Source organism: Phyllobates terribilis, unplaced genomic scaffold (assembly GCF_046119375.1).
Source record: "Phyllobates terribilis strain yellow unplaced genomic scaffold, ASM4611937v1 Scaffold_2__4_contigs__length_985480577, whole genome shotgun sequence".
Lineage (NCBI taxonomy): Eukaryota > Metazoa > Chordata > Amphibia > Anura > Dendrobatidae > Phyllobates > Phyllobates terribilis.
In genome coordinates this window covers 524,562,497-524,588,765 of record NW_027362762.1, presented here as the reverse complement: position 1 = coordinate 524,588,765, position 26,269 = coordinate 524,562,497, and the positions used below count along the sequence as shown (strand labels likewise).

The window sequence follows — 26,269 nt, the reverse complement described above, 5'->3', positions numbered from 1 at the left end:
CTCCTTCTCTAAAAGAAGGTACCCCTTCGAAGAGAAGGACTGAGCCTTGGGATAAGATCCCCCAAGGTTGACGGGACTGTAGCCAGGTCGTCCAAAAAATCTTCCCTGCCCTTGGAGGACTCAGGCGTCCTAAAAGATGCCCTTGATAAAAAGGCTGACTCCTTTCTCCGTCATACTTGGGAAGCTGCAGCAGGAGGCCTGAAGCCAGCTGTAGCGGGCACCTGTGTGGCAAGATCCCTAATGGTGTGGCTCCAACAGTTGGAGGACCAGCTTAAGGATAAAAAGGTCTCTAGGGATAGAATCCTTTCAAATCTACCCCTAATGCAGGCAGCATCGGCCTTCCTGGCGGACTCTTCAGCAGACTCTGTCAGGCTTTCGGCTAGAGCAGCAGGTGTATCTAATGCTGCCAGACGGGCCTTGTGGCTCAAAGGTTGCCCAGGCGACCTACGGTAAGAACAGTGAGAATATGGAATTCACTGAGTGAGGAGACGGTAATGTCGGATTCACTACACCAGTTCAAGCGGGGACTGGGTGCATTTCTAGATACCAGGCAGATTTCAGCGTATACTTAAAAATAAAATAAAATAGTAGGTTGATACAGGGATTTATTCTGACTGCTGGTTTCAGAGTCGGGAGGGAATTTTTCCTCAGGTGAAGATTGGCTAAATCATTTGGGGTTTTTGCCCTCCTCTGGATCAACTTTAGCAATTATAGAACCAACAGGTCGAACTTGATGGACGCAAGTCTTTATTCGGCTTTACAAACTGTTACTATGTTATAAATTGTGTTCCCTCCCGTTTGATGGTAGACTCCTGTTTGGCCAAAAGTTGGAAGACCTTTTAGCAAAGGCGGGCGATAAAAACAAAGGGTTCTCAGGATTTTCAGGGGACTCAAAAAGGTTTGGTTTTCGGAGGAGGAAATTTAATCGGGGTCGCCCTCCAGGAGACAGGAGAAGATGGGAAACCAAGTCCAAAAAGGAGTCGGGCTATGTTTGGGGACCGTCCTCAAATACAAAGAGATCCTCCCAATGACGCCATGCCGAAGGTTGAGGCTTTTCCACTTTTTTCCAGCTTGGAAAGCAATTACAGCAAACCCCTGGATTTTGAACATTGTAAGTGGTGGCCTGAAGATACGGTTCAGCCAGATCCCTTGTCGGACCTTTGTGGTTACCCCCCAAAAGGAAGATCCAGGAAGAACAGATAACACTGGAAGCAGAGATATTAGAGCTAGTAGGGAAACGAGTCCTTCTCGAAGGGCTGATACCACAAAGAGGGAAGGGATTCTATTCCCCTCTGTTCATGATAAAAAAAACCAACGGGTCCCTAAGGACCATCATCAACCTCAGGAGTCTGAACCAGTTAATAGAAAATCAGACCTTCAAGATGGAATCAGTGGGCTCGGCAGTGAAGCTCTTACACCACAATTTGCTTTATGGCAGTAATAGACTTGAAGGACGCATATTATCCCAATTCATCCAGACTACCAGAAGTATCTGAGAGTAGCCCTGTTCATTCAGGAAGAGCTGAGGCATTTTTGGTTTGCTGCCCTACCCCTTCGGCCTCTCCATAGCCCCAAGAATATTTCCAAAATTAATAGCGGAAGTAACAACCTTTCTACGAATCAAGAACGTAGTAATCGTGCCCTATTTAGACGATTTCTTAATAGTAGGGAAATCAGAAGCCCACTGCTCCAGTCAACTTCTAGAAGTCGCGACAGTGTTGCATCAGCTAGGGTGGTTGGTAAATTCCCAAAAGTCAAAACTAACCCCCTCAAGGACTCAGACCTTCCTAGGTCTAATCCTAGACTCTCATCTCCAAGCCTGCTTTTTCCCAGAAGACAAGGTCCGCAATTTGCTCGTTTTAGTCTTGAAAGCCATGCGATCTCCAGTGATGTCTCTTAAGAGAGGCAATGTCCCTCCTAGGCTCTGACGGCCTGTCTCCCAGCAGTCAAATGGGCTCAGGGGCATATGAGACTTCTTCAGTGGAAGGTCCTGTCAGCGCAGAGGTCCTTCAACGGGCATTTAGAAAGCAAGTTCTCTCTCTCCCCAGAAGCTGTAGATTCCCTTTCGTGGTGGACAGACAGGGGAAATCTGACCTCAGGCGTACAGTGGTCCAGGCCAGTCGATCGGGTGATTACGACCGATGCGAGCAGTTCCGGATGGGGGGGGGGGGGTCATCTGGCAGAGCTCTCAATACAGGGTCACTGGACATACCACGAGATGGGGGCATCCTCAAACATAAAGGAGCTTTGGGCAGTAGAGAGATCCCTCATAGGCTTCCTTCCTCACATTCAGGGTCACCACGTCCAGGTCAGGTCCGACAACCGAACATCAGTAGCCTATGTGAATCTTCAGGGGGGAACAAGATCACGCTATCTGATGGCTGTGGCAGACAGAATCCTTCATCTGGCAGAGCGACACCTCCCTTCCCTCAGTGCCCTTCACATAAAGGGGGTAGAAAACGTAAAAGCAGACTTTCAGGGGGAATGGAGCTTGAACCCAGTGGTCTTCCAACTGATTGTCCAGTTATGGGGGCAGCCAGACATAGACCTGTTCGCCACAGGAGCAAACAGGAAGGTAGACAGATTCTGTTCCTTAAATCCAGCAGAAAGTCCCCATGCCGTGGATGCCCTACAGATCCCTTGGAAGTTCAGGAAGGCCTGTGCCTTTCCCCCGTTAGTAATGTTTCCAGTAGTGGTGAGGAAGATTCGGGAGGAAGGCGCAAGGGTAATTCTTATAGCCCCTTTTTGGCCCAAGAGGCCTTGATTCTCCCTGCTCCGACTAATGTCGGTTTCAGATCCCTGGGTTCTACCAGAGAGGCCGGACCTTCTCATTCAGGGACCAGTATTCCACGCCCAAGCCTGAGGTTTCCATCTTGCGGCGTGGAATTTGAAAGGTCACTACTAAGTAGCAAGGGGTTTTCACCAGGGTTAGTCTCTACCTTGCTGGGTAGTAGGAAACCAATAACGACAAAAATTTATAACAGAGTCTGGAGTAAATTCCTAGAATTTATAGATACCCCATTATCAGACAAGCCTCCGATCAGGGGAGTCCTGGAGTTTCTGCAAAAGGGGCGCGACCTAGGTCTAGCCACAGGGACTCTTAAAGTTCAGGTGTCTGCATTGGGGGCGCTCTATAATTGTAACTTGGCGGGGAACAGATGGGTCTCGAGGTTTATCAACTCCTGTGCCAGAGCCAGACCGGTTCGGTCCCTAAGAGTTCCTTCCTGGGACCTGAATTTGGTCTTGAATGCACTTACCAGTGATCTGTTCGAACCCCTACAGGATGTCTCTCCTAAGATCCTCACCCTTAAAACCATCCTCTTAGTGGCCTTAACGTCTGCTCGTAGGGTGGGTGACCTGCATGCCCTTTCGGTTAATCCTCCCTACATACAAATTTATGATGAGTCATCTTGCGTCCAGATCCAGCATACCTTCCCAAAGTGGTATCTAGATTTCACTGTAATCAGGAGATTGTGCTTCCCTCGTTTTGCAGCAATCCTAAAAACCCAGGGGAAGTTAGATTCCATAACCTAGATGTTAGAAGATCACTACTACAGTACATTAACATGACTAGTGTATGGGGGAAGGACCATTCCTTGTCCCTGGCCTTTCAGGGGAATAGGAAGGGTCACGGGGTGTCCAAGGGTACCATTTCTAGGTGACTTGGGGAGGCCATTTGTCTAGCATATACGTCCACAGGAGTTCCGGCCCCAGACAATGTCAGGGCTCATTCCACCAGAGCCGTCGCAACCTCCTGGGCGGAAAGGGCAGACGTCTCAATCGATCAGATATATAGAGCTGCTACTTGGTCTACACCATCCACCTTCTTTAAACACTATCGGTTGGATCTGTCCTCCTCTGACCTTACCTTTGGGAGAAGGGTACTTCAGGCGGTGGTCCCTCCCTAGGGTGCTCATAATTCTCCAAAATTCTCTCCAGGTGTGCTGTCATGGGTGAGGGGAAAACACCACGGTTACTTACCGGTAGCTGGTTTTTCCTGAACCCATGACAGCACCCGTAGTTTTTCCTGCCTATTTTTTCTGTTTCTCGCACCCTGGTGTGCACTGTTTTGGGTGTTATATATATGTATATATATTGTAGGTGTTGGTTATATGCCTAACCTCTTTGGGAGGTCCTCTCAATGCTCTGTAAACAACTGAAGCGAGGGAGAGGTACCGCCCTTTTATTTCAGACTGTTTCCTGTCCTTGGTGGGGCGGATCCCTCTCTCCAGGTGTGCTGTCATGGGCTCAGGAAAAACCGGCTACCGGTAAGTAACCGTTGTGTTTCAGACCTCAAATTACTCATGTTTTAACTCTGGAACAATACAGAAATCAATATTTGGTGGACTAACCATGATTTTTAATCACAGCTTTCATGCGTCTTAGCATGCTTTCTACTAGTCTTTCCATGCTTTCCTATAGAAAACTGTTCAGTGGTCTCTCAATTTTTGCCAGAGTTGTATACCGGTAGATGTGGAGTTTTTGGATAGAAATTACTTTGTATACGGTATATATATTTCTCAACCGCCCTTATTTGTGAAATTGGCCTTTGAAAAAATCTATTCCTTGGAACCCAATGGTCTTGGATTGTATCTTTCTGGCCTTTCTGAGAATTCAGGGATCTGAGGCTGAGAATTCTTTGAGTGTAGAGATCAAAAGTGGTCACTGGTTTCTATGATGGGTGCAGCGCATCTTCCAGGGTGCATTCTTTGAGGTCCCTCATTCTAACTGGATGACTCTGTTGCTAGGATGTATGGAATATCACCTGCACTGGCAACCTCCGTGTCTGAACCCAGTATGCCATATGCCTTACCTGCGGAAAATAACATACAGGCCAACATTTCAGATGAAATGTAAAAAAAATTATAATTTTAGAGTTTATTACAGAGCAATTACAAAGTTTTACTAAAAAGTTTGAATTTGATGAGTGATGGCAGATGCAGAAATATAATATGGTTTTATATAATTTTATGAAACAAAAAAAGTGCTGAGGAAGAAAAGAGACAAGGACCTGATCAGCGATAAGTGATGGTAATGTCACCAATCGGACTCTGGTTAGATTGATTAGTGTACCAATTACAGCTATGCATACCTAAGTACTAGGTTGTCTTTTCACACCAACAGAAGTTAGGTGGGCAGAGCCACGATCATGAGGTTAACCTAGCACCTGTACTGTGATTGGTCTGTCAAGATTGAGTAATCTTAGTGATTCCGCTCTGTGATGTGTTCAGATTTGCTGCTGTCCTTTAACAGCAGTGATTGATTGCAGCGATCGATGAAGGGTTGCATTGATGGTTCCCATGGAGATGAACTGTGCTAGGCTACTGTCCATGAGAGCAGCCGATCACTTCTCATGCTCCATGTTTGTAGATGGAATGCCCTAAACAAGATGCCATAATAGTACCACTATTTGCGTTAAATCCCTCATCTCAGTGTCATAATAGTACGTCATGGGGCGTAAAGGGGCAAAGAAACAATTAAAAGTCCCTTCCTGTTGCTGTGTCAGAACTTTGTGAAGGTGAATGTTGCCATTTTTGAGGCTGAGTATGTTTATGCTATGAAAATCAGTGTTTACCAAACCACGGATAATGCAGTCCTTGTAAAGTACTTGCATCACATGATAGGGAATCTGTCACCAAATTTTTTTTTTCACTTAATCAGCATAATGTAGAGACCCTTATTCCAGTGATGTCACTTACTGAGCTGCTGGCTGTAGTTCTGATAACTTCTTGTTGATAAGATGGTGTTTGTATGACCAGAGGACTAATAAACCTGCTGCCATGTTATCCTTCATATTCCTGAGCTCGGTATAACTCTGATCCCACAGCAGTTTTCTTCCTATGCGCATTGTACACAGAAAGCGGTCACTCAATGGTGTGGGCACAGAGAACTACTAGATTTGCAGTAGATATAAGTGATTTTATCAAAACAACAACAAGAAGCCCAATTAGTGATAGATCACAGGAATTAGTCTCTTCCTCTACATTATGCTTCTCTCAGGGTAGCAAAAACCTAGTGACAGATTTCCTTTAAGTGAGCACATTGTGTATTTATCACTTGTGGTTTGAAATTATTGCTAGTGTCTTTTATACATTGTATTATGTGAATAGAGCCTACCAGGAATGCAAGTAAAAAACAAAACAACTTCCATTATAATATATTTTATATTCTCTATGGTATCTTTTTACTGGTTAAAGATATACTCTGTAATTAGCAGCATTATTGTCACAGACCGAATCTATAATATTAGTTGAGAAAACGTATTCACCTTTCATTTTGCTTAGCTCTATGAGTAAGTTAAAGTTTCCTCTTTTCAGAACTAGAACTCCCATTTTACTGGTGTCATGAAAACCTATAGACAGAGGGAGAAGCAGGGAAACAAGACCCAAGAAAGTGTCAAGGCTCCAGATGAGGCAAAGATCAAGGTAAATATGCATGTACATATGTATATCTATACATTGAGTAGCCATTATGTTAGATTCACTGACAGGTTAAGTGAGGAACATTGATTATCACAATGGCACCTGTTAAGCAGAGAAATATATTGGGAATTAAAGGAACAGTCAATTCTTCAAGTTGGTGTCATTGAAGAAGAAATATGGTCAAGAATAAGGATCTGAGTGACTTTAAAGGGAATCTGTCAGGTCATTTTTGTGTAGCATCCTAAGGCTATGTTCACATATCTTGTTTTTTTCACTGTCCTTCTGTCTGTTATGCATGTATATAAAGTTCAGTGAAAAAAAAAATATTTTGGTTTTGGCGCAAAAAACGCTGAAAAACCTGATACCTGCGTTTTTGGTACATTTTTTTTCAGCATTTTTTTCACCACCCATTACTGCCAATGGGTGAAAAAACACAAAGAAGTGACGTGCTCTTTTTTTTTTTTTTTTTTTTTCTTTGCAAAAAAAATAAACTATTCAAAGCACAAAATCATGATAAAAAAAACCCAAAACAAAACGTGTGCATGAGATTTCTGGAATCTCAGACTTTGCTGATACTGTAAAACGCAGCTGAAAATTTGCATAAAAAAATGCTGAAAAAAAAAAAAACAAGATGTGTGAAAATAGCCTAATAGCCTCCTGAAATGGGGCTTTGGCAGCCCTTTTAGGATATGTAACTTTTATTTCTCTACGTGGCCCCGTTGTGTTCCTGTAAGCCCCGGACAAATTTATTGTTTCGCGTCAGCAAGTCAAGCATATGTGAATTGCAATTGAATATTCACCCCTTTTCCCGCCCATGATCCCGCCCATCCCTCTGCACTGGCATCACCGATTCAGTCAGATTACAATATGCCCGAGGATCGCATCAGAATCCTCGGACTGGCCGTCTGCTCTCCTGTCATGAGTGTGAATGGTGTCCGGGGGAAGGGGTGAATACTCATTTGCAGTTTACATATGCTTGACTTGCCAGCATGAGACAATAAATTTGTCCGGGGCTTACAGGAACACAACAGGACCACGTAGAGAAAAAAAAGTTAAAGATTCTGAAACGCCTGCCCAAGCCCTATTTCAGGATACTATTAGGATACTAATACCAAATCGGTAGATTTGTGGGGTGTTCCTGGCATGCGTGCTTAGTACCTGCCAGAAGTAGTTTAATGCTCTGTGACCCCTTGGTCCTAGCATTAATGTGAATGTTACTTTGACATGTATTACCTATGTATTGTTGCAGATCAAATGCACTTCTTCACCCCTTACAGAGAACTTGTCCTCAAAAAAAATCTGTTAATTACCTTGTAAAAATAATCACGCTCAACTGATTCTACCTTTCTTTTCCATTTTTTTTCTGCTTCTATCCATTACAGTGATGTTCACATTTATTACTTTTGCAGCGCGGTATGTGAGATCTTTTGATTTCAGTTCAACTAGGTGTTTCTTCGGTTTTCTATTGGGAGTGCACTTTCACTCCTCCCTCCCAGATCACAAGTCGGTAGCTGATCTAGCAGTTAAATGCTGCCGAGCTGTGATTGGTAGCATCTGGTAGGGATTGGTGAGAGCCATCAGGAACACGTTACTTTAAAAGACATACAAACACTGTTCATCAGTAAAATGGTAGAAAATTTTAAATGTATACTACAGGTGCTTCTGACAAAATTAGAAAAAAAAAGTTAATTTATTTCAGTTCTTCAATCCAAAAAGTGAAACTCATATTATATAGAGTCTTTACAAACAGAGTGATTTATTTCAAGTGTTTAATTCTGTTAATGTTGATGATTATGGCTTACAGCCTATGAAAAAACAAGTCATTATCTCAGTAAATTAGAATAATTAACAAAAAACAGCTACAAAGGCTTCCTACACATTTTAAAAAGGTCTCTTAGTCTGTTTCAGTAGGCTCCACAATAATGGGGAAGATTGCTGACTTGACAGATGTCCAGAAGTCAGTCATTGACACAATCCACAAGGAGGGTAAGCCACAAAAGGTCATTGCTAAAGAAGCTGGCTGTTCAGAGCTCTGTATATAAGCATATTAATGGAAAGTTGAGTGGAAGGAAAAGGTGCACAAGCAACCGGGATAACCGCGGCTTTGAAAGGATTAAGAAAAGATCATTCAAACATTTGGGGGAGATTGATAAGGAGTGGATTTCTGATGGAGTCATTGTTTCAAGAGCTACCACACACAGATGTATCCAGGACATGGGTACAAGTGTCGCATTCCTTGTGTCAAGCCACTCATCACCAATAGACAACTTCAGAAGCGTCTTACCTGGGCCGAGGAGAAAAAAACCTGGACTGTTGCTCAGTGGTCCAAGATATTGTTTTCAGATGAAAGTAAATTTTGCATTTCATTTGGAAATCAGGGTCCCAGAGTCTGGAGGTAGAGTGGAGAATCACAAAATCCAAGCTGCTTGAGGTCTAGTGTGAAGTTTCCACAATCAGTGATGGTTTGGGGAGCCATGTCATCTGCTGGTGTAGGTCCACTGTGTTTTATCAAGACCAAAGTCAGCGCAGCACTCTACCAGGAAATTTTAGAGCACTTCATGCTTCCCTCTACCGACAAACTTTTTGGAGATGGAAATTTCATTTTCCAGCAGGACTTGGCACCTGTCCACACTGCCAAAAGTACCAATACCTGTGCTTGATTGACCAGCAAACTCACCTGATCTTAAAGGGAACTTGTGTGTCACTGTTCTCCACTGCCCTTATCTAATCTTATACTTGGTTAACCTCATGCTGCCCCAACCCCTCTACTTACAATGTATGAAACTGAAAGTGAAAATGTGTTGCAAATTCTTAGTAGTAAAGCTCCTCCTCTAGACTAGATGTTTACTAGGTGTGCGTCTTCCAAGCATCTCACAGCTGCTACTCAGAAGAGGAAGACTGTAAGAAGTATTATCCTTTCAACAAACTTTGCATCAGTTAACTGTGAGTAATAATGAGGAATGACAGTATTACTGACCACTATATCAGTTGTACGACCTGGCAATAATTTTGTACAATTGTTTTTAGGAAAAACAATTGTCATTTGGATTGTGAATGCAGAATTAAAAACCTGAGAATGTCAAAGAAGCGTCACATTAAATCAGTTGTATTTGAACATTTCACCATCACTCAAGATAGAAAACATTATGTCTGTCAGTGTATGACAAATGATCCAGACGAAAACAAATGCTGTGAAGCCAAGATCAGTGCATATTCAGGCAAAGATAAAAATGCTCCTACCAGAGCTTCTAATCTAAAGAGACATTTACAGCGCTTTCATCCAGAAGTACTGAAAGCAGTGGATGAGAGAGACTGCATCCAAACCAATGAACCAGTGCCCAGCTCTTCCAGCCAAACAAAGGAGCAGAGAACTTTGCAGCCATCAGTTGCAAGATATTTTGTCAGTGACAAAGTTACTGTGACAATGACAGTAGATACATTTAAAAAACAGATCATAGAGCTTGTTGTAAAGGATAGTGTGCCTATTTCATTATTTTCACGACCAGCTTTTATGTGTCTGAATGGGGAAATGGCCCGCAAGCTTGGTGTTTCTCTGGAGAGAGAGAGTATTAGAAAATTAGTAATCGAAGAAGCTTTTAAACAAAAGGAAGAACTTAAAAAAACTCTCAAGGGACGCTTTCTGTTTCTTAAAATGGATGCCTGCACACGTCAGAGTGAACTATTTTGCCATCAATGTCCGATTTGTTTGTGACAAAAATGAAATAGTTACCAAGACATTGGCAGTAAAAGACACCAAAGCTCATCACACCAGTGAGTTTCTCCAGGTCTTGGTGGAAAAGGTTCTGCAAGACTATAAACTTAAAAAAGAGCAAGTTCTTTCTGTCGTAACTGACAATGCTTCAAATATGATAAGTACTATTAAGCTAATGAATGAGAGTAATGATGGTGACCAGCAGCTAGAAGAACATTCTGGGTCCACAGACACAAATGTTTGAGATAGAGCAACACAGTATTGTAACTGAGGAGCAAACTGAAGTTGCTTCAGATGAACAGCAACATGATAGTTTAGATGATCTTGTTGAAACTGTGTCAATACGTTCTTTCATTCATCACATGCGCTGTGTTGTGCATACGCTACTGCTGGCTATAAGAGACAGTCTGCAAGAAGGACATGCTGCTGCACTGATTGGCAAGGTGAGAAAATTGGCTACTGTTGCCAGAACCCCTAAAGTTGACTCAATTTTGAAGAGACGTGCTGGAAAAGGGGCAATTATTGATCAAGCCACACGATGGTGCAGTACTTACTTAATGATTCAGCGCTTGGTTGAACTGAAAACCTTTCTTGTAGACATGGCTAATCCTCAACTGACGCTAAATGAAAGTCAGTGGAATCAGGTGACTGAGATGGAAAAAATGCTAGAGCACCCATTTACAGTGACTAAAAAATTACAAGCAGAGGACTTAACTCCAGGTATTTTCTTAAAGGAGTGAAAGAACCTGATGTTTCGCCTGTCCCAAAGAGGAGGGTTAATTGCAAGTGGCACTGCTACATCAATGAAACTGAGAGAGGAGCTACTATTACAAAATAACATTCTTTTGGCAGCTGTTTATGTAGACCCAATGCATCGGATTCTTCTAGATGATCAACAGCTAACTAAAGGAAAAGAAGCTCTGTTTGAAATAGCAGTAAGGATGAAAGGGTTGCAGAACAGTCAGGAGGAACAAGAAGAATTTGGTCGTCCTGCCACATCTTCACCCTCATCAACTGATGAAGAATTTAATTTTGAAAAATATTTGGATCACAAGGACCGTGCAAAGCATTCCCGCATAGAAGGGTCATCCCCATCAAAGAACACAGCCAGTACATTTCAGCAGAATTTTTCATGTGCACTAAAAGAAATTGAGAAATTTGACCGTTCATCAAAAATAACAGTGCAACAAGCGATTCCTCTGTATCCTGACATTGTCAGAGATGTTTCCCGAGTGGTTACTGCTTTGCCACCAACCCAAGTTAGTGTAGAGAGGTTGTTCTCTGCTCTCAAAATAATTAGATCAGATTTGAGGGCATCCATGAAGGAGGATCTGACAGAGGCTATACTTTTTCTGAGAACAAATTTATAGATTTTTTTCTTATTAACTGCATAACAGTGTTTATTGCATATTTACTTACAAGAGTTTATAAAAGTTTATAAAAGTTATTTGCTATATTCTAATTGTATTCTAATAAATATAGTTTTTGCTCTAAGTGGTCTGATTACTTATATGATGGTGAGAAACTGAATAAGCACGATGTTAATATTTTACAACAGTAAATTTATTGTTACGAATTGGCCATTTATGAAGGAGCCGGAGCCGGATCAAATCCAGGAGTCGGAGCCGCAACTGTGGCCTACCGACTCCACAGCCCTGGATTGCAGCATGAGATTGGGGCGGAGACACAGATTTCAGTGATTTCTCATTTTAGACTGTGTGCTGTTGTTTCCATAAAGTGAATGTTTTATCACCAGGACATTATCACTACAGAGACTAGCTCCCAAGTTGTCAGATTCTGCCCCCTCCTCTGATAAGCAGCTCATTTTCTATAGACCATGTACACAGAAAGTTGTGACTCGGGTATGTGCTTAGGCAGCTTTTTTAGTTCTTCTACATGCTACTTCTAAAAACTGCTTCACCTAGTGAATTAAGTGATATATTGCTGGAATCAAGGTCTCTTTTTTTTCCTACATTATGCTTCTCTCAGATGACGTAGCAAAAACCTGGTGACAGATTCCCTTCTTAGCTTAACTTTTTTTAAATTTCTCTGTCAATATAAACATGTGAGGAGTTGTATTTTCAAATGGCACCATTTATTTTATCATATGATGTACTGGAAAGAGGCTGGGGACCGAGTATGGACACCCGGCCGCCCCCTGGCGGCTGGGGACCGAGCGTGGACACCCGGCCACCGGGCGGCTGGGGGCTGAGTATGGATACCAGGCCGCCGATACAGCCATGACATGGTGGCTGGCGTCTGCCTCCACATGCCTAAAAGGCCCAGTTTCAGGTGCAAGCAAGCTAGCAGTATGGTATTGCAGCCTGGGGGTGGGTGGATGGCAGGCTGCACACTTAGGCTTGCATTCCAAGAAAACAAAGCAGGCGCTAACTTCTATCATCATCATCATGCTCCTCACCTTGGCACTCTCAACTCCCCTGATGGAGAAGCCAGGGCCCACCGGAGGAGTCTGGTTCTCTGGTGGGCTCGTCCAATGGCCAGGCTAAGAAAAGTGTGGGGGAAGTTTGAAGGAGAAATAGAGGCGGCTGGGGACCGTGTGTGGACACCCGGCCGCCCCCAGGCGGCTGGGGACCGTGTGTGGACACCCGGCCGCCCCTAGGCGGCTGGGGACCGTGTGTGGACACCCGGCCGCCCCCAGGCGGCTGGGGACCGTGTGTGGACACCCGGCCGCCCCCAGGCGGCTGGGGACTGAGTATGGATACCTCGCTGCCGAAGCAGCCATGAGGTAGTGGCCAGCTTCGGCCTCCTCCAAACTAGAAGGCCCCATTTCAAGTGCAAGCAAGCTAGCAGTATGGCATTGTAGCCTGGGGGTGGGTGGGTGGCAGGTTGCACACTTACTTGCATTCCAAGAAAACAAAGTGTGGCAAAATGGCAAAAAAAAAAAATTTTTTTAAAAAAATGTTTTTACAGGGTTGATTTTACGGTAAAACTGACCTGACAATATGATTCTACAGGTCCGAACGGTTACTCAGATACCAAACATGCACTTGACATTCCGAGAACCGTAACATTTTACATTTTCGGGATATGGTGCTTTGTGAGGGCTTGTTTTTTGCGCCCTCAGCCAATGTTTTTATTGATATAATTTTGGTGTAGATATGATGCTTTGATCGCCTGTTATTACATTTTTTTTCTGTTGCAGTGGCTGAAAAACTGCAATTTTGTCTTTTTTTTTTTTTTTTTTTTTTTTTTTTTGTTATTTACTGATCGGATTAAGTTATTTTATATTTTTATAGATTGGATTTTTACGAACACCAAATGTGTATTTTTTTTCTCCATATTTTTGAAAACCTTTTTTTAATCTTTTCACAGTATTTTAGTCCCCTAAAGGGACTTGAACCTTCAGTTGTCTGATCGCTTGTGCTAGATACAGCAATGCCATGTTATTCCTATATATAGCAAAAATCACGGTCTCCTATGATCACCAGCCATAGGCTATTTTTCACAGGCGTACGACAGGCGCTGGTGTCTTCAGCAGACCCCTGGCTGTTATAGTAACACATCTGTGTCACGCAATCATGTTGCCGGTGCGCAGATGAGGGGATAGAACGGCGCCCTCCTTGTTGGCGCGCTGTAATACTGCTGTCACAGATTGACAGTGCCATTTAACAGGTTAACAGCCGTCAGTAGAGCTCTGATCTGCTCCACCCACGACTGTTAGGCTAAGTGCCCACGATGCAGAAATGCTGCAGATTTTTTCCGCATCTCCCTGGCAGGAAAAACGCATACGGATTTTACATGCGTTTTTTCTGCTAGGTAGAAGCGTCTGTCAAGCGTTTTTGCATGCGGGTTATCAAACGCTTTTCCAAGCGATTTTAGCATCACTTGGAAAAGTGCTTGTCAACTTGGTCACACTATATAAATCCATGCAACCGGCATGGATTTATATAGTGTGACCAAGTAATAGTTAAAAAAAAGAATAAAAAATGGTAACCCCCCCCCCCCTCCTCCCCCCCAAAAAAAACATTATACTCACCTTCTGATGGCCCCCGGTCTTTTCTCCGGTGCGTCCGGTCTCTTGTACGGCTCGCGGTGGTGTAAAAAGACCTTTCATGACTTCATTTAGTCATGCGACCGCCGACGTCAGCTGTCGCTTGACCTGTCACATGACTAAATTACATCATGGAAGGTCCTTTTACACCATCGCGAGCCGCCGGGGAGCCTGGACGCATCATACAGGAGACCTGGGGACATCGGAAGGTGAGTATAATGTTTCTTTTATTTTTATTTTTTTCAGGTAATATGGTTCCCGGGGTCTGGATGAGTCTCCTCTTCTCCAGACCCGGGTACCATCCGCACATTGAATCGCTTAATATCCTCATGTGCACATGTAGTCATTTGCATTGAATCGCTTAATATCCGAGTCAATGGCCGCAATTACGCTGCGTGTCCGCAAAAATAATGGACATGCTGCGGATTTTTCCGCAATGATAATTCGCAGCAGAAATTTCCGCAGCATGTGCACAGCACATGCGGATTATCATTGGGGATCATGGGGCACATATTAACAAGCGTTTTTTAAGCGTTTTCGCTGCTTAAATTCCGCGGCAAAAACACTTGAAAAACGCATAGTGGGCACGCAGCCTTAGAGGCAGATAATGGCTGAAGTAGCCATCATCTGCCTGGAAAGATGCGGGCTCAGCTTGTGAGGCAGTATCAAAGGCAGAAAGATGACTTATCGAGGTCATAGTACGGGGTTTAAGTTGGGATTTCAGGGTATTGTTGGGATGCCTTGTTCTTTTCGTGATCTGGATGATGGTTTAACCCCTTACCGACATGTCTGCTCCCTGTTTTTAACGCCGTCCCCAGAATTGAGCCTTTATTTTTTTAACCAATAGATAATGGATGTATTATTAACCCATTGCTCATTTGCCTTCAACATCCGCAAATGGAGTGGAGCGCTTTCTGTGACTGTCAACTTGTTAAATGACGCTGTAAATATCCCGCAGCTGCATTTACATCGCTCGACCCAGGGCACCTGCTGTTCTACCCTCCTATCGACCCCATGCAACATAACTGGATACCACTGGATTGCCATAAAGGCCGGGGGTTCATAAGAGACCGTGATTTTTGCTATGTACAGGAATACTATTGTCTTGATATGTACAGTATAAGTCAATGGCTAATAGGGGGACTACAAAATACAGTGAAAAGTAAAAAAAAAAAAAAAAAGTTTTTAAAAATGACACCTGATGTTGCTTCATCTGTAAAAGTCTAATCTATCAAAACATAAAATAAAATAAATTAACCCAATTGGTAAACACTAATGGACTATGGTCTTCACCTTGGTGCTTTCAACTGTGGATTCTACATTATGCGATTCATAAACAATATTATGTTGAGTAATGATATTAATAAAAGAAAGTTGCAAGTATAAAATAAGCCTTCAGTTACTGTGTCCTTTGTATTGCTTACTGGGGAATGAGGAGTCTCTATTTGTGAGCATGAAGATGTGTCTGGTATATATTACATTAACTCCTTTAGTAACCACCAATACGTCTTTTTACTGACCTGCGATATAAGAGACTAGCATCACCAGACAGCTGAGAATCCAGTAGCTGTCAGCTGTACACTACAGCTGATAACCTGCTGCATCAGCCATGATAAGTGTTGGCACCGACCAACGCCGTTTAACCCCTTAGATGCCGCTGTCAATAGTGACTACAGCATCTAGATGGTTAACAGAGTATGGGGGCTACCTCTTTAACCCCATTGGTTAATATTGACTGTGTGGTCCTGATATTTGCATGGCATCTCATAGCCAAATAATGGCCTTAGAGTCTGCTGGCTTTAGCGGCCTGTTCAGAAGTTATCAAACTTTAGGTTTTAAAAATAAACATTTTCATGCCTGCCATGTCATTTAGTATTCCTGTAAGTATCTGAAAGGTTAATGAACTGCCTGTCTGAAAGCAATTTTGAATGCGTTGAGGAGTACGGTTTTTAAAGTGGTATCACTTTTGGGTGGTTTCAAATATATAAGACCCCCAAAGTCACTTCAAAACTGAACAGGTCCCTATAAAAATAAGGTTTGTAAACTTACTTGAAAAAATGAAAAATGATAGCATTTTAGAAGGTTTCAAAATGTAGCAAACAAAATAAAACACCATTTTACAAATGGTGTAATGTAAGGCAGACATGAGGGAAATGTTTATTAATATTACTGTATGGTATGACTGTAGATTAAAGGGATAGCTTATCATTCAAAGTTTGAAAATTGCTAATTTTTTTTTTACGTTTGTCAAATTTCTGATATTTTTATAAATAAATGCAAAACATATCAACCTAAATTTACCATTACTATAAATTATCATGTGTCACGAAAAAACGAGTCACAAAATCAGCGGGCTATGTTGAAGCATTCCAGAGTTATTGCTACATAAAATGACACATGTCAGATTTCCAAAAATTGGTCCGGTCACTTAAGGGTTAAAGAAGAACTCACATCAAATTGTTTATCCACATATTGCAGTAATCATATTATATAGCACTGTGTACTTACTCTTGCTCATTTTGCCTTTCTACCCAGCTAATTCTTCTATTTTCCATTAGGTCTTAAATCACGTTATTAAAAACTGACTAGCTGAATCCTTCTAAGCTCTATGTAAAACAGGGAAAGCAGGGAGTGTTTTTGTATGAGTCATGAGTCACTGCACAAGTCTCTGGCAAGGGGGAGGAGCAGCTGTGTCAGGAATTGAAGAGGGGGACAATAAATGCAGGGACAAGAGACCTCTTGTTTCTACATAGAGCAGAGAAAAGAGAAGAATTGGCTGGGTAGAAGGGCAAAATGAGCAATTATAAGTACACAGTGCTGTATAATATGATTGCAGTATATAAAGATAATAAACAGGTGGGAATGCTTCTTTAATGATATTAGGCCTAGAAATCTTCCTGAAATACTTTAATTGCCCTGAATAAGCAATAATGCTTCAGAATGACTTTAGTGCAACAATACAGTACTTTAAAAAAATTATAAGGCCATATACAGACATGGATTTTCTAATATTTTTTTTTTTTCTCCTACAACCTGGGGGTTGAGGCGTGAGTCAGCAGTCACATTCTGTTGGAAGGGAGCCATTGTACTCTTTCTTCTGGCTTAGATGGAATGTGACCGCTGGAGTGGTCACTTGAGGTGCCCTCAAGAGGAAGCAAATAGACTAGGACAAGCTCACTTAAACTCAGTCTCTGGCCATCTAGTCTCATCAACAGCTCCTCCTTGCTGCTGAAATCTCAAAATGCTCAGTGCAAGCTGCAGTTTGTCAGTCAGGCTGGTTGAGCATGGAGTATACAGTTAGGTCCAGAAATATTTGGTTAGTGACTGAATCTCCGTGATTTGGGTTCTACATGCCACTATTTTTTATGATTTTAAAATGAAACAATTGAGACGCAATTGAAGAGTAGACTTTCAGGTTTAAATACGGGGTTAAACAAAAATATTCTGTGAAACTTTGAGAAATTGTAAGCAGTCTTCCATAAAGCCTTCTCATTTCAGGGGCTGAAAAGGTAATTGGAAAGATTAACTTTACCATAAATAAAATGTTCATTTTTAATACTTTGTAGAGAATTCTTTGCAGGCAATGACTGCCTGAAGTCTGCAAGCCATGGACCTCACCAAATACTGGATTTCTTCCTTTGTGATGCTTTGCCAGGCCTTCACTGCAGTTGACTTAAGTGGTTGCTTGTTTCTGTGTCTTTCTTTCTTAACTTTTGTCTATAGCATGTGAAATACATGCTCGATGGGGTTGAGATCTGATGATTGACTCTGCCATTGCAGAATATTCCACTTCTTTGCCTTAAATTCCTGGATTGCTTTCCCAGTATGTTTTGGGTCATTGGATGGCACTTCACAGTACTGATGTACAATCAACCTTGCTGCATTTGTTTGAATCTGAGCAGAAAGTGTAGCCCTGTACACTTCAGAATTCATCTGGCTGTTTTTATCTTTAGTCACATCAGTAAACACTAGTGACCCAGTACCATTGGAAGCCATGCATGCCCATCCATCACACTACCTCCACCATGTTTTGCATAGGATGTCATGTGCATCTGGTTTGGATGATGAGTCATTCCAAGCCTTCTCCATCCTTTTTTCTTCTTCCCATCATTCTGGTACATGGTGATCCTCTGATTTGGTTACTACTAACATTTCTGCTATCTCTGATGGATTACTTTTTATTTTTTCAGCCTAATGACTTTCTGTTTCTCTTCCATTGCTAGCTCTTCTGGCTGCATGTTGTGGGTTCACAGCAACAGCTTCCAAATGCAAATGTCACACCTGGAATGAGCTCCAAACCTTTAGCTGCCTAATGGTTGATGGAATAACGAGGGAATAGCCCATTATAGAGCTTTTGAGATAATTGTCATATTACCTCTGGTTTCTTTAACCCCTTTACCCCCGAGGGTGGTTTGCACGTTAATGACCGGGCCAATTTTTACAAATCTGACCACTGTGACTTTATGAGGTAATACCTCTGTAACGCTTCAACGGATCCCGCTGATTCTCAGTTTGTTTTTTCGTGACACATTGTACTTCATGATAGTGGTAAAATTTCTTCGATATCACTTGCGTTTATTTGTGAAAAAAACGGAAATTTTCTGAAAATTTTGAAAATATTGCAATTTTCAAAATTTGAATTTGGATGTCCTTAAATTAGAGAGATATATCTCACAAAATAGTTAATAAATAACATTTCCCACATGTCTATTTTACATCAGCACAATTTTGGAACCCAATTTTTTTTTTTTTTTTTAGAAGGGAGCTATAAGGGTTAAAAGTTGACCAGCGATTTCTCATTTTTACAACAAAATTTACGAAACCATTTTTTAGGGACCACATCACATTTGAAGTCACTTTGAGGGATCTACATGACAGAAAATACCCAAAAGTGACAGCATTCTAAAAACTGCACCCCTCAAGGTGCTCAAAACCACATTCAAGAAGTTTATTAACCCTTCAGGTGCTTCACAGGAATTTTTGGAATGTGGAAGAAAAAAAATGAACATTTAACTTTTTTTCACAAAAATGTTCCTTTAGACCCCAATTTTTTATTTTTGCAGGGTTAACAGGAAAAAATGGACCCCAAAATTTGTTGTGCAATTTCCCCTGAATATGCAGATACCCCATATGTGGGGAAAAAACACTGTTTGGGCGCACGCAGGGCTTAGAAGGGAAGGAGCGCCATTTCACTTTTTGAAAGTAAAATTTGCTTGAATAATTAGCGGACGCCATATCGCGTTTGGGGAGCCCCTGATGTGCCTAAACAGTGGAAACCCCCCCACAAGTGACACCATTTTGGCAACTAGACCCCTCAGGGAACTTATCTAGATGTGTGGTGAGCACCTTGAACCCCCAGGTACTTCACAGAAGTTTATAACATGGAGCCGTGAAAATAAAAAAATCTAACTTTTTCCACAAAAAAAATTTGGGGCTAAAAGATCATTTTATTTTCACAAGGGTAAGAGGAGAAAATGGACCCTAAAAACTGTTGTGCAATTTCTCTTGAGTACGCTGATACCCCATATGTGGGGAAAATACACTGTTTGGGCGCACATCAGGGTTCAGAAGGGAAGGAGCACTGTGTGACTTTTTGAACGCAAAATTGGCTGGAATCAAGAGCCGACGCCATGTCGCATTTAGGGAGCCCCTGATGTGTCTAAATAGTGGAAACTCCCCACAATTGACTCCATTTTGGAAACTAGACCCCTCAAGGATTTTATCAAGGGGTATAGTGTACATTTTGAACCCAGAGGTACGACAGAATTTGATAACATTAGGTCATCATATTGAATAAGTTGTCATTAGTCTTGAGCACAAGTGCTCGCTACTTGAGTTTGCATCGGGTACTCAGGTATGCACCATGTATCACGGGTGCTCAAGTGACATGTTCAATGCCACGCCCCGCATGATTCACGGTTATTAGACACCCAAAATTAAAACATGCGGGGATCGTGCATGGCAGGCGATCCCAGCAGCGTTTTTTTTTTGGCCACAAAGCGTATGGGGCAGAGACTCGAGCAGGTCACTCGAACATCCACGATACTCTTTGTATAGCCGAGCACCCGATGCAAACTCAAGTAGTGAGCGCTTGCACTCAATACTGGTCGCAATATCGTGTTTTTTTTTTTTTTTTTTTTTTTTTTTTTTACTTTTGAAAAAATCCTTAGCCTAACTCTAGAGTTAATTTTTTTACGCCGTTCCTCGTGCGGTGTAAGTGATTAGATGACTTTATTCTTCGGGTCTGTGCGATTACAGCGATACCAGATTCATATCGGTGTTTTATGATTGACCGCTGTCACACACTAAAAGACGCTTTTTTTTGCAAAGTCTAGTTTTTGCATCGCCATATTTTGAGAGCTATCATTTTTCCATATTTTGGCTGACAGTCATGTGATGGCTTGTTTTTTTGAGAGACAAGTTGACATTTTTATTGGTACCATTTTTGGGCATGTGACATTTTTTGATCGCTTTCTATTCCGATTTTTGAGAGGCAGAATAAACAAAAACCAGCAATTCCAGAATTTTTTTTTTTTTAATGCCGTTCCGTGTGTGGTGAAATTGATAAGGCAGCTTTATTCTTCGGGTCAGTACGTTTACAGCGATACCGCATTTGTTTATTTTTTTTTATGTTTTGCCACTTTTACACAATAAAAACTATTTTCTAGAAAAAATATATTTTTTTTGCATCGCTTTATTCTGAGAGCTACAGCTTTTTTATTTTTTGGATGATGGAGCTGTATGGCTGCTTGGTTTTTGCGGGACAAAATTACGTTTTCTGCGGTACCATTTTTAGTTACATTCATCTTTTTGATCGCGTGTTATTCCATTTTTTTGTTTGGTAGTATGATAAAGCATTTTTTTTTTTTTTTTTTTTTTTTTTTTTTTTTTATATACAGTGTTCACTAAAGGGGTTAACTAGTGGGACAGTTTTATAGGTCTGGTCGTTCCGGACGCGGCAATACCAAATATGTGTACTTTTATTGGTTTATTTATTTTTCATAAATATGGGTACAATAATAATTTTATTTTTTGGGGATTCTTTTTTTCATATTTTTTTTTTCACTTTCCTACCTTTTTTTTACTTTTACACTATGTCCCACTATGGGACTTTCACTTTTTGCAGCCTGGCAACAGCTCCTTATGCCATGCAGCCTCTCAGCGCTGCACACAGGGGAGACATTACTTTGGTCATGCACTGCGCATGACCAAAGTAATTTCCTGCCTCCTAGTGACCCGGATGTTGTCATGACGACATCGGGTCGTGATAACATCCGGAAGCCGCCGCAGACATCACTGGAGGCCGGAGAGGAGGTGAGTACCGGTCACTGTCCAAATATTTCTGGACCTAACTATCTCCTGACTATATATTCTGGCTCATGTTCTCTTTTTAGTTGAATTCCTAAAATGCTAATTTTTATTTCTAAAGCATAATGCAGCCATTTTAACAGGGATCTTAAAGCTGTGAACACCAGCATCATTAGATTTGAGACTAATATCTCAAGAATATACACAGTATTGTGAAATCTTGTGACTGATGCTTTCTAACCCCTTTCCGACATATGACGTAGCTGTACATAATGATCAGGAAAAGGTTCCCCCCAAATTGACATACTGTTACATCATGGCGGTTATGTGGGCAAATGGCTGTCCCTGCTTGATTGCCATTGGGAGCACTGCTTAACCCCTTCAGGACAAGCGTTGTATATGTACGGCGCATTGCGTGTCTCTCCCTTTGATGCGGGCTCCGGGGCTGACCCCGCATCTTTCCCGGCACATGACAGATCAGCTGTCATGTGCCCCTAACAGCCGCGGGTGGAATAGTGATCTACCCACTGCTGTTAACATATTTAAATGCCGCTGTCAATCTCCGACAGCGGCATTTAACATGGTGGCGCTGGAAGTGCGTCATTAATCACGCCCATCGGCATCCGTGTCACATGACTTTGGGCCGCCGATGGGTTTTTATGACAACCCGGGGTCTGCAGGAGACCCCTGTGGTTGTCATTGCTGGGATGCTATGAGCGCCTCCCAGCAGTCGGCGCTCATAACAAGTGAGCACTTTTGCTACACATAGCAGGGCTGAAGTCCTGCTGTGTGTAGCACAGCCGATCGTATGATCGCAGGTTCTGGTCTCCCATGGAGACTATTGAAGCATGTGAAAAAAAAAAAAAAAAAAATCTAACAAAAAAAAAATCACATTTTTGGTATCGCCGTGTTCAGAATCGCCCGATCTATCCATATATAAAAAGACCTAATCCGATCGGTAAACGGCGTAACGAGAGAAAAAAAAATCAAAATTCTAGAATTGTTTATTTCGGTCACCGCAACATTTAAATTAAGATACAATAAGGGGCGATTAAAACATCGTATCTAATTAAAAACATCAGCTCGACGCTAAAAAAATAAGCCCTCACCCAAACCCAGATCCCGAAAAATAGAGACTGTGTCTCAGATAATGACGTCCCTTTTTTTTTTTTTTTAATAACCAAACTTTGAATATTTTTTTCACCACTTAAACATAGATTTATAGATTCTTTTTTATTTATCTACAAAGTCATAATGACCTGGAGAATTGTAATGGCAGGTCAGTTTTTTTTAGCATTTAGTGAACATGGTTAAAAAACAAACAAAAAAAAAAAAAACGCTGTGGAATTGCACTTTTTTTTTTTGCAATTTCACCACACTTACATGACTGTCAGCAGAAAAATAGAAAAATTATAGCTCTCAAAATATGGTGATGCAAAAAAGTGTTTTTTAGTGTGTAATAGCAAAACCTATAAAAAAAAAATGTAAATGTTGGATCGCTGTAATTGTATTGACGAATAAAGTCGTCTTATCATTTGTACTGCAAGGTGAACAGCGTAAAAAAAAAAAAACCCAAAAAACTATTTTTGAACTACTGTCGATTTGTTCATCCTGCCTCCCAAAGATGGAAGTAAGGCTTGACTCTCATATATCTTGTGCTGTATTCTGAGTGCTTACATCAAAATATTATTTGCACAAAATCCCCAACAGAACGTTCCCTATAATGAGGCAGTTGGAGTCACTTTGTACTGTCTGGCTTATTATGCAGTGGTGTCCATCTTTTCAGGCGTGCTTTTAGAAACGCACAAAAGCGCTGTTGACCACAATTTTATACACCTCTGAAAAGCCTAACACCGCTGAACAGAGGCCAGACGGAGCCCAGAGTACCTCTGCCTGCCTCATTAGTGAATGGATCTGTCGGAGATTTCATTTGAATCACGTATATCGGAGATTTAGATAGAAACCCTGATGTAAGTGCTTAGTGTAGAGCACAGGATAAATTTGAAAGGATTAAAAATGTTCGGTACCCTGAAAATGCTACCAATAAAAGCTTTAACTTAACTCACAAATGTCCGGCATCTGTTAATGGCAATATAAGGGGCTTCCACGTTTCTGATAGCACTGAGTCTCAGTAAAAAAGTGCCATGGCTCCCACCACAAAAAAAAATAATCCAGTGATATCTGCACTACCAAATGCCTCCTTCCTTCTGAGCCCGCAAATGTGCCTAAACCGCAGTTAGCAACCACGTTTGGCAATACTGTAGTGAGCAGAGCCCGCTTAATTTATGCGGTGCATATCTCCAGGCACTACAGTGTACTGGGCACTGCAATGGCATATTTGCATTTTTTCTTTGCAACATCCAATGCATACTTGTTTCTGGAAAACACCCAGAAACTGTAAATGCTAATAAGGTGTCACTTGGAGGATTTCTGTTGTTCTGGCACTTAAAAGCTTTGCAAATGGAGTCTGCAAACTATTCTAGGAAATTCTCCCCCCCCCAAAAATCAAATGGCACTTCTTCTGTCCCAAACCCCTGCGGTGTGGCCAAACAGTACTGTACAGCCACATATGGGGTATTGCCTCATTCAAGAGAAATTGTAACACATTTTTGTGCAATTTTTACCTATTTCCTCTTGAAATTGTAAAATCTGGGGGCTAAAACAACATTTTTGGGCACCCCTGGTCAAAATTACTGTTATTGTCAACAGTCAAAGAAGTTGTCTACTACTTGGACACTCCCTTCTTAAACCCCCACTTGGCCCCGATTAAATGAAAAAAGCTTATACTCACCTCCCGTTCCAGCGGTGTCTGCACTTGCATTCCCGGTGCACTCATGCGGTTGTTATGACACGTGAGTCCGGTGCCCAATAAGTGCTGGCGTCACTTGCTCCGCCTTCATACGGTTAAGTAATTAACAGGAGGTGAGGGCTTCAGCTGCTGTCTCACCTTTTGTTAATTACTTAACCGTACGAAGGCAGAGACATTGATGCCAGCACTGATTGGGCACCAGGCTCACGTGTCATAACAACCGCAGGAGAGCCCCGGGATCGAGAGTGTGGACACCGCTAAAACTACGCCGGCACGGGAGTTTAGTATAAGCTTTTTTATTTTTTCAGGCCAAGTGAAGGATACGAGAAGGGGTTGTCCAAGTAGTGGACAAGTTTGGGCACTTTGCGTGGTTAGTGCCTAGTGGTACCTCTTTATTAAAGTATCACTGCTTGTAAACGCTTTTTGTAGCCAGCCAAGTCTTTCAATTCTTGTTTTGATGAGCGATTTTCATCCATTATTTCTTGGAAAATTCTTCCAGTTCTGTGAGATACCTGGGTCATCTTGCATGCACTGCTATTTTGAGGTCTAGCCACAGAATTTCAATGATGATCAGATCGGGGGACTGAGAGCCACTGTAAAACCTTTAGCTTGCGCCTTTTGAGGTAATCTATTGCGTGTTTAGGATATGCATTTGTAGAAACCATCTTCTCTACAACTTCAGCTTTTTTACTGATGGTGTTATGTTTGCATCAAGAATTTGTTGAAATTTCATTGAATCCATTTTTCCCTCTACCCGTGAAATGTTCCCTGTGCCACTGGCTGCAACACAACCACAAAAGTATGGTTCATCCACCCCATGCTTAATGTGAGGCAAAATGTTCTTTTCCTGAAATTCTGTGGCCTTTTTTTCCCCCACATATATCTTTGATCATTGTGGCCAAACAGATCTATTTTACCCTCATCAGTCCATAGGACTTGTTTCCAAAATGCATAAGGTTTGTTGAGATGCTCTTTCGCATACTTTTGCCACTGAATTTTATGGTGAGGATGTTTTCTTCTGATGACTCTTCCATAAAGGCCATATTTGTGCACGAGTCTCTGAACAGTATAACAATGTACCACAACTCCAGAGTCTGCTAAATCTTTCTGAATGTCTTGTGCAGTCAAAGGGGGGGGGGGTTCTGATCTGCTTCTATAGCAATCCTACAAGCAGTTCTCACTGAAATTTTGCTTGGTCTTCCAGACCTTATCTTGACCTCCACTGTTCCTGTTAACTGTCATTTCTTAATTACATTTCAAACTGAGGAAAGGGCAACTTGAAAATACTTTGCTATCTGCTTATATCCTTCTACTTTGTGGGCCTCCATTTTCAGACTGCTAGGCAGTTCCTTAGAAGAACCCATGGCTGATGTTTTTTGGCACAAGGTTAGAGGAGTCTGAGTTTTTATAAAGCTGGGAAATTTGCATCAACGGGGTCCATCATCATCATCATCATCATATAGTCTGAATAGATATGGTATCTTACCTGGGGGGCTGTGGAGCTAGGGTCACAGGAGGCAGGGTCCCTCAGGAAGTCGGCGGCTGCAGCAGGAGAGGTCAGATGCTGTGGCTCAGGCCCTTAGCCTGGCCGGTTCCTGTGCTGGGGCCTCTGGCTGGGGCTGGGGCCTGTACCGGGCTGTGAGCGGCGTAGCAGTGCGGCCTGCGCAGGTTTCCGGTGTGCGCGGCCATCTTCCTAGAGCTGTGATCTACAGGTCCCGGCCCCAGCCGCTCCGCCTCACCTCTGCTGACGCCGCCGCTACCACCACCACAGGTAACGTTCGAACCATAAGACGCACCCCCCCCCCATTTTCCTCCCAAATATTGGGGGGGGGTGGGGGGGAGAGTGCGTCTTATGGTCCGAAAAATACGGACATATATATACACTGCTCAAAAAAACTAAGGGAACACTCAAATAACACATCCAAGATCTGAATGAATGAAATATTCTCATTGAATACTTTGTTCTGTACAAAGTTGAATGTGCTGACAATAAAATCACACAAAAA

The 26,269-nt window shown here is 42.1% G+C and overlaps 1 protein-coding gene across 1 annotated transcript in view; it reads left to right on the top strand.

The window, feature by feature from the left end:
* Nucleotides 1-26,269, top strand: part of HNRNPR (heterogeneous nuclear ribonucleoprotein R) — an 87,572-nt gene that overhangs the window by 23,446 nt on the left and 37,857 nt on the right. The window contains exon 2 of the mRNA XM_073666019.1: nt 6,318-6,425. Coding sequence (XP_073522120.1) covers nt 6,345-6,425 — 81 coding nt within the window. The 5' untranslated portion in view covers nt 6,318-6,344. The remainder of the gene's footprint in view (nt 1-6,317; nt 6,426-26,269) is intronic.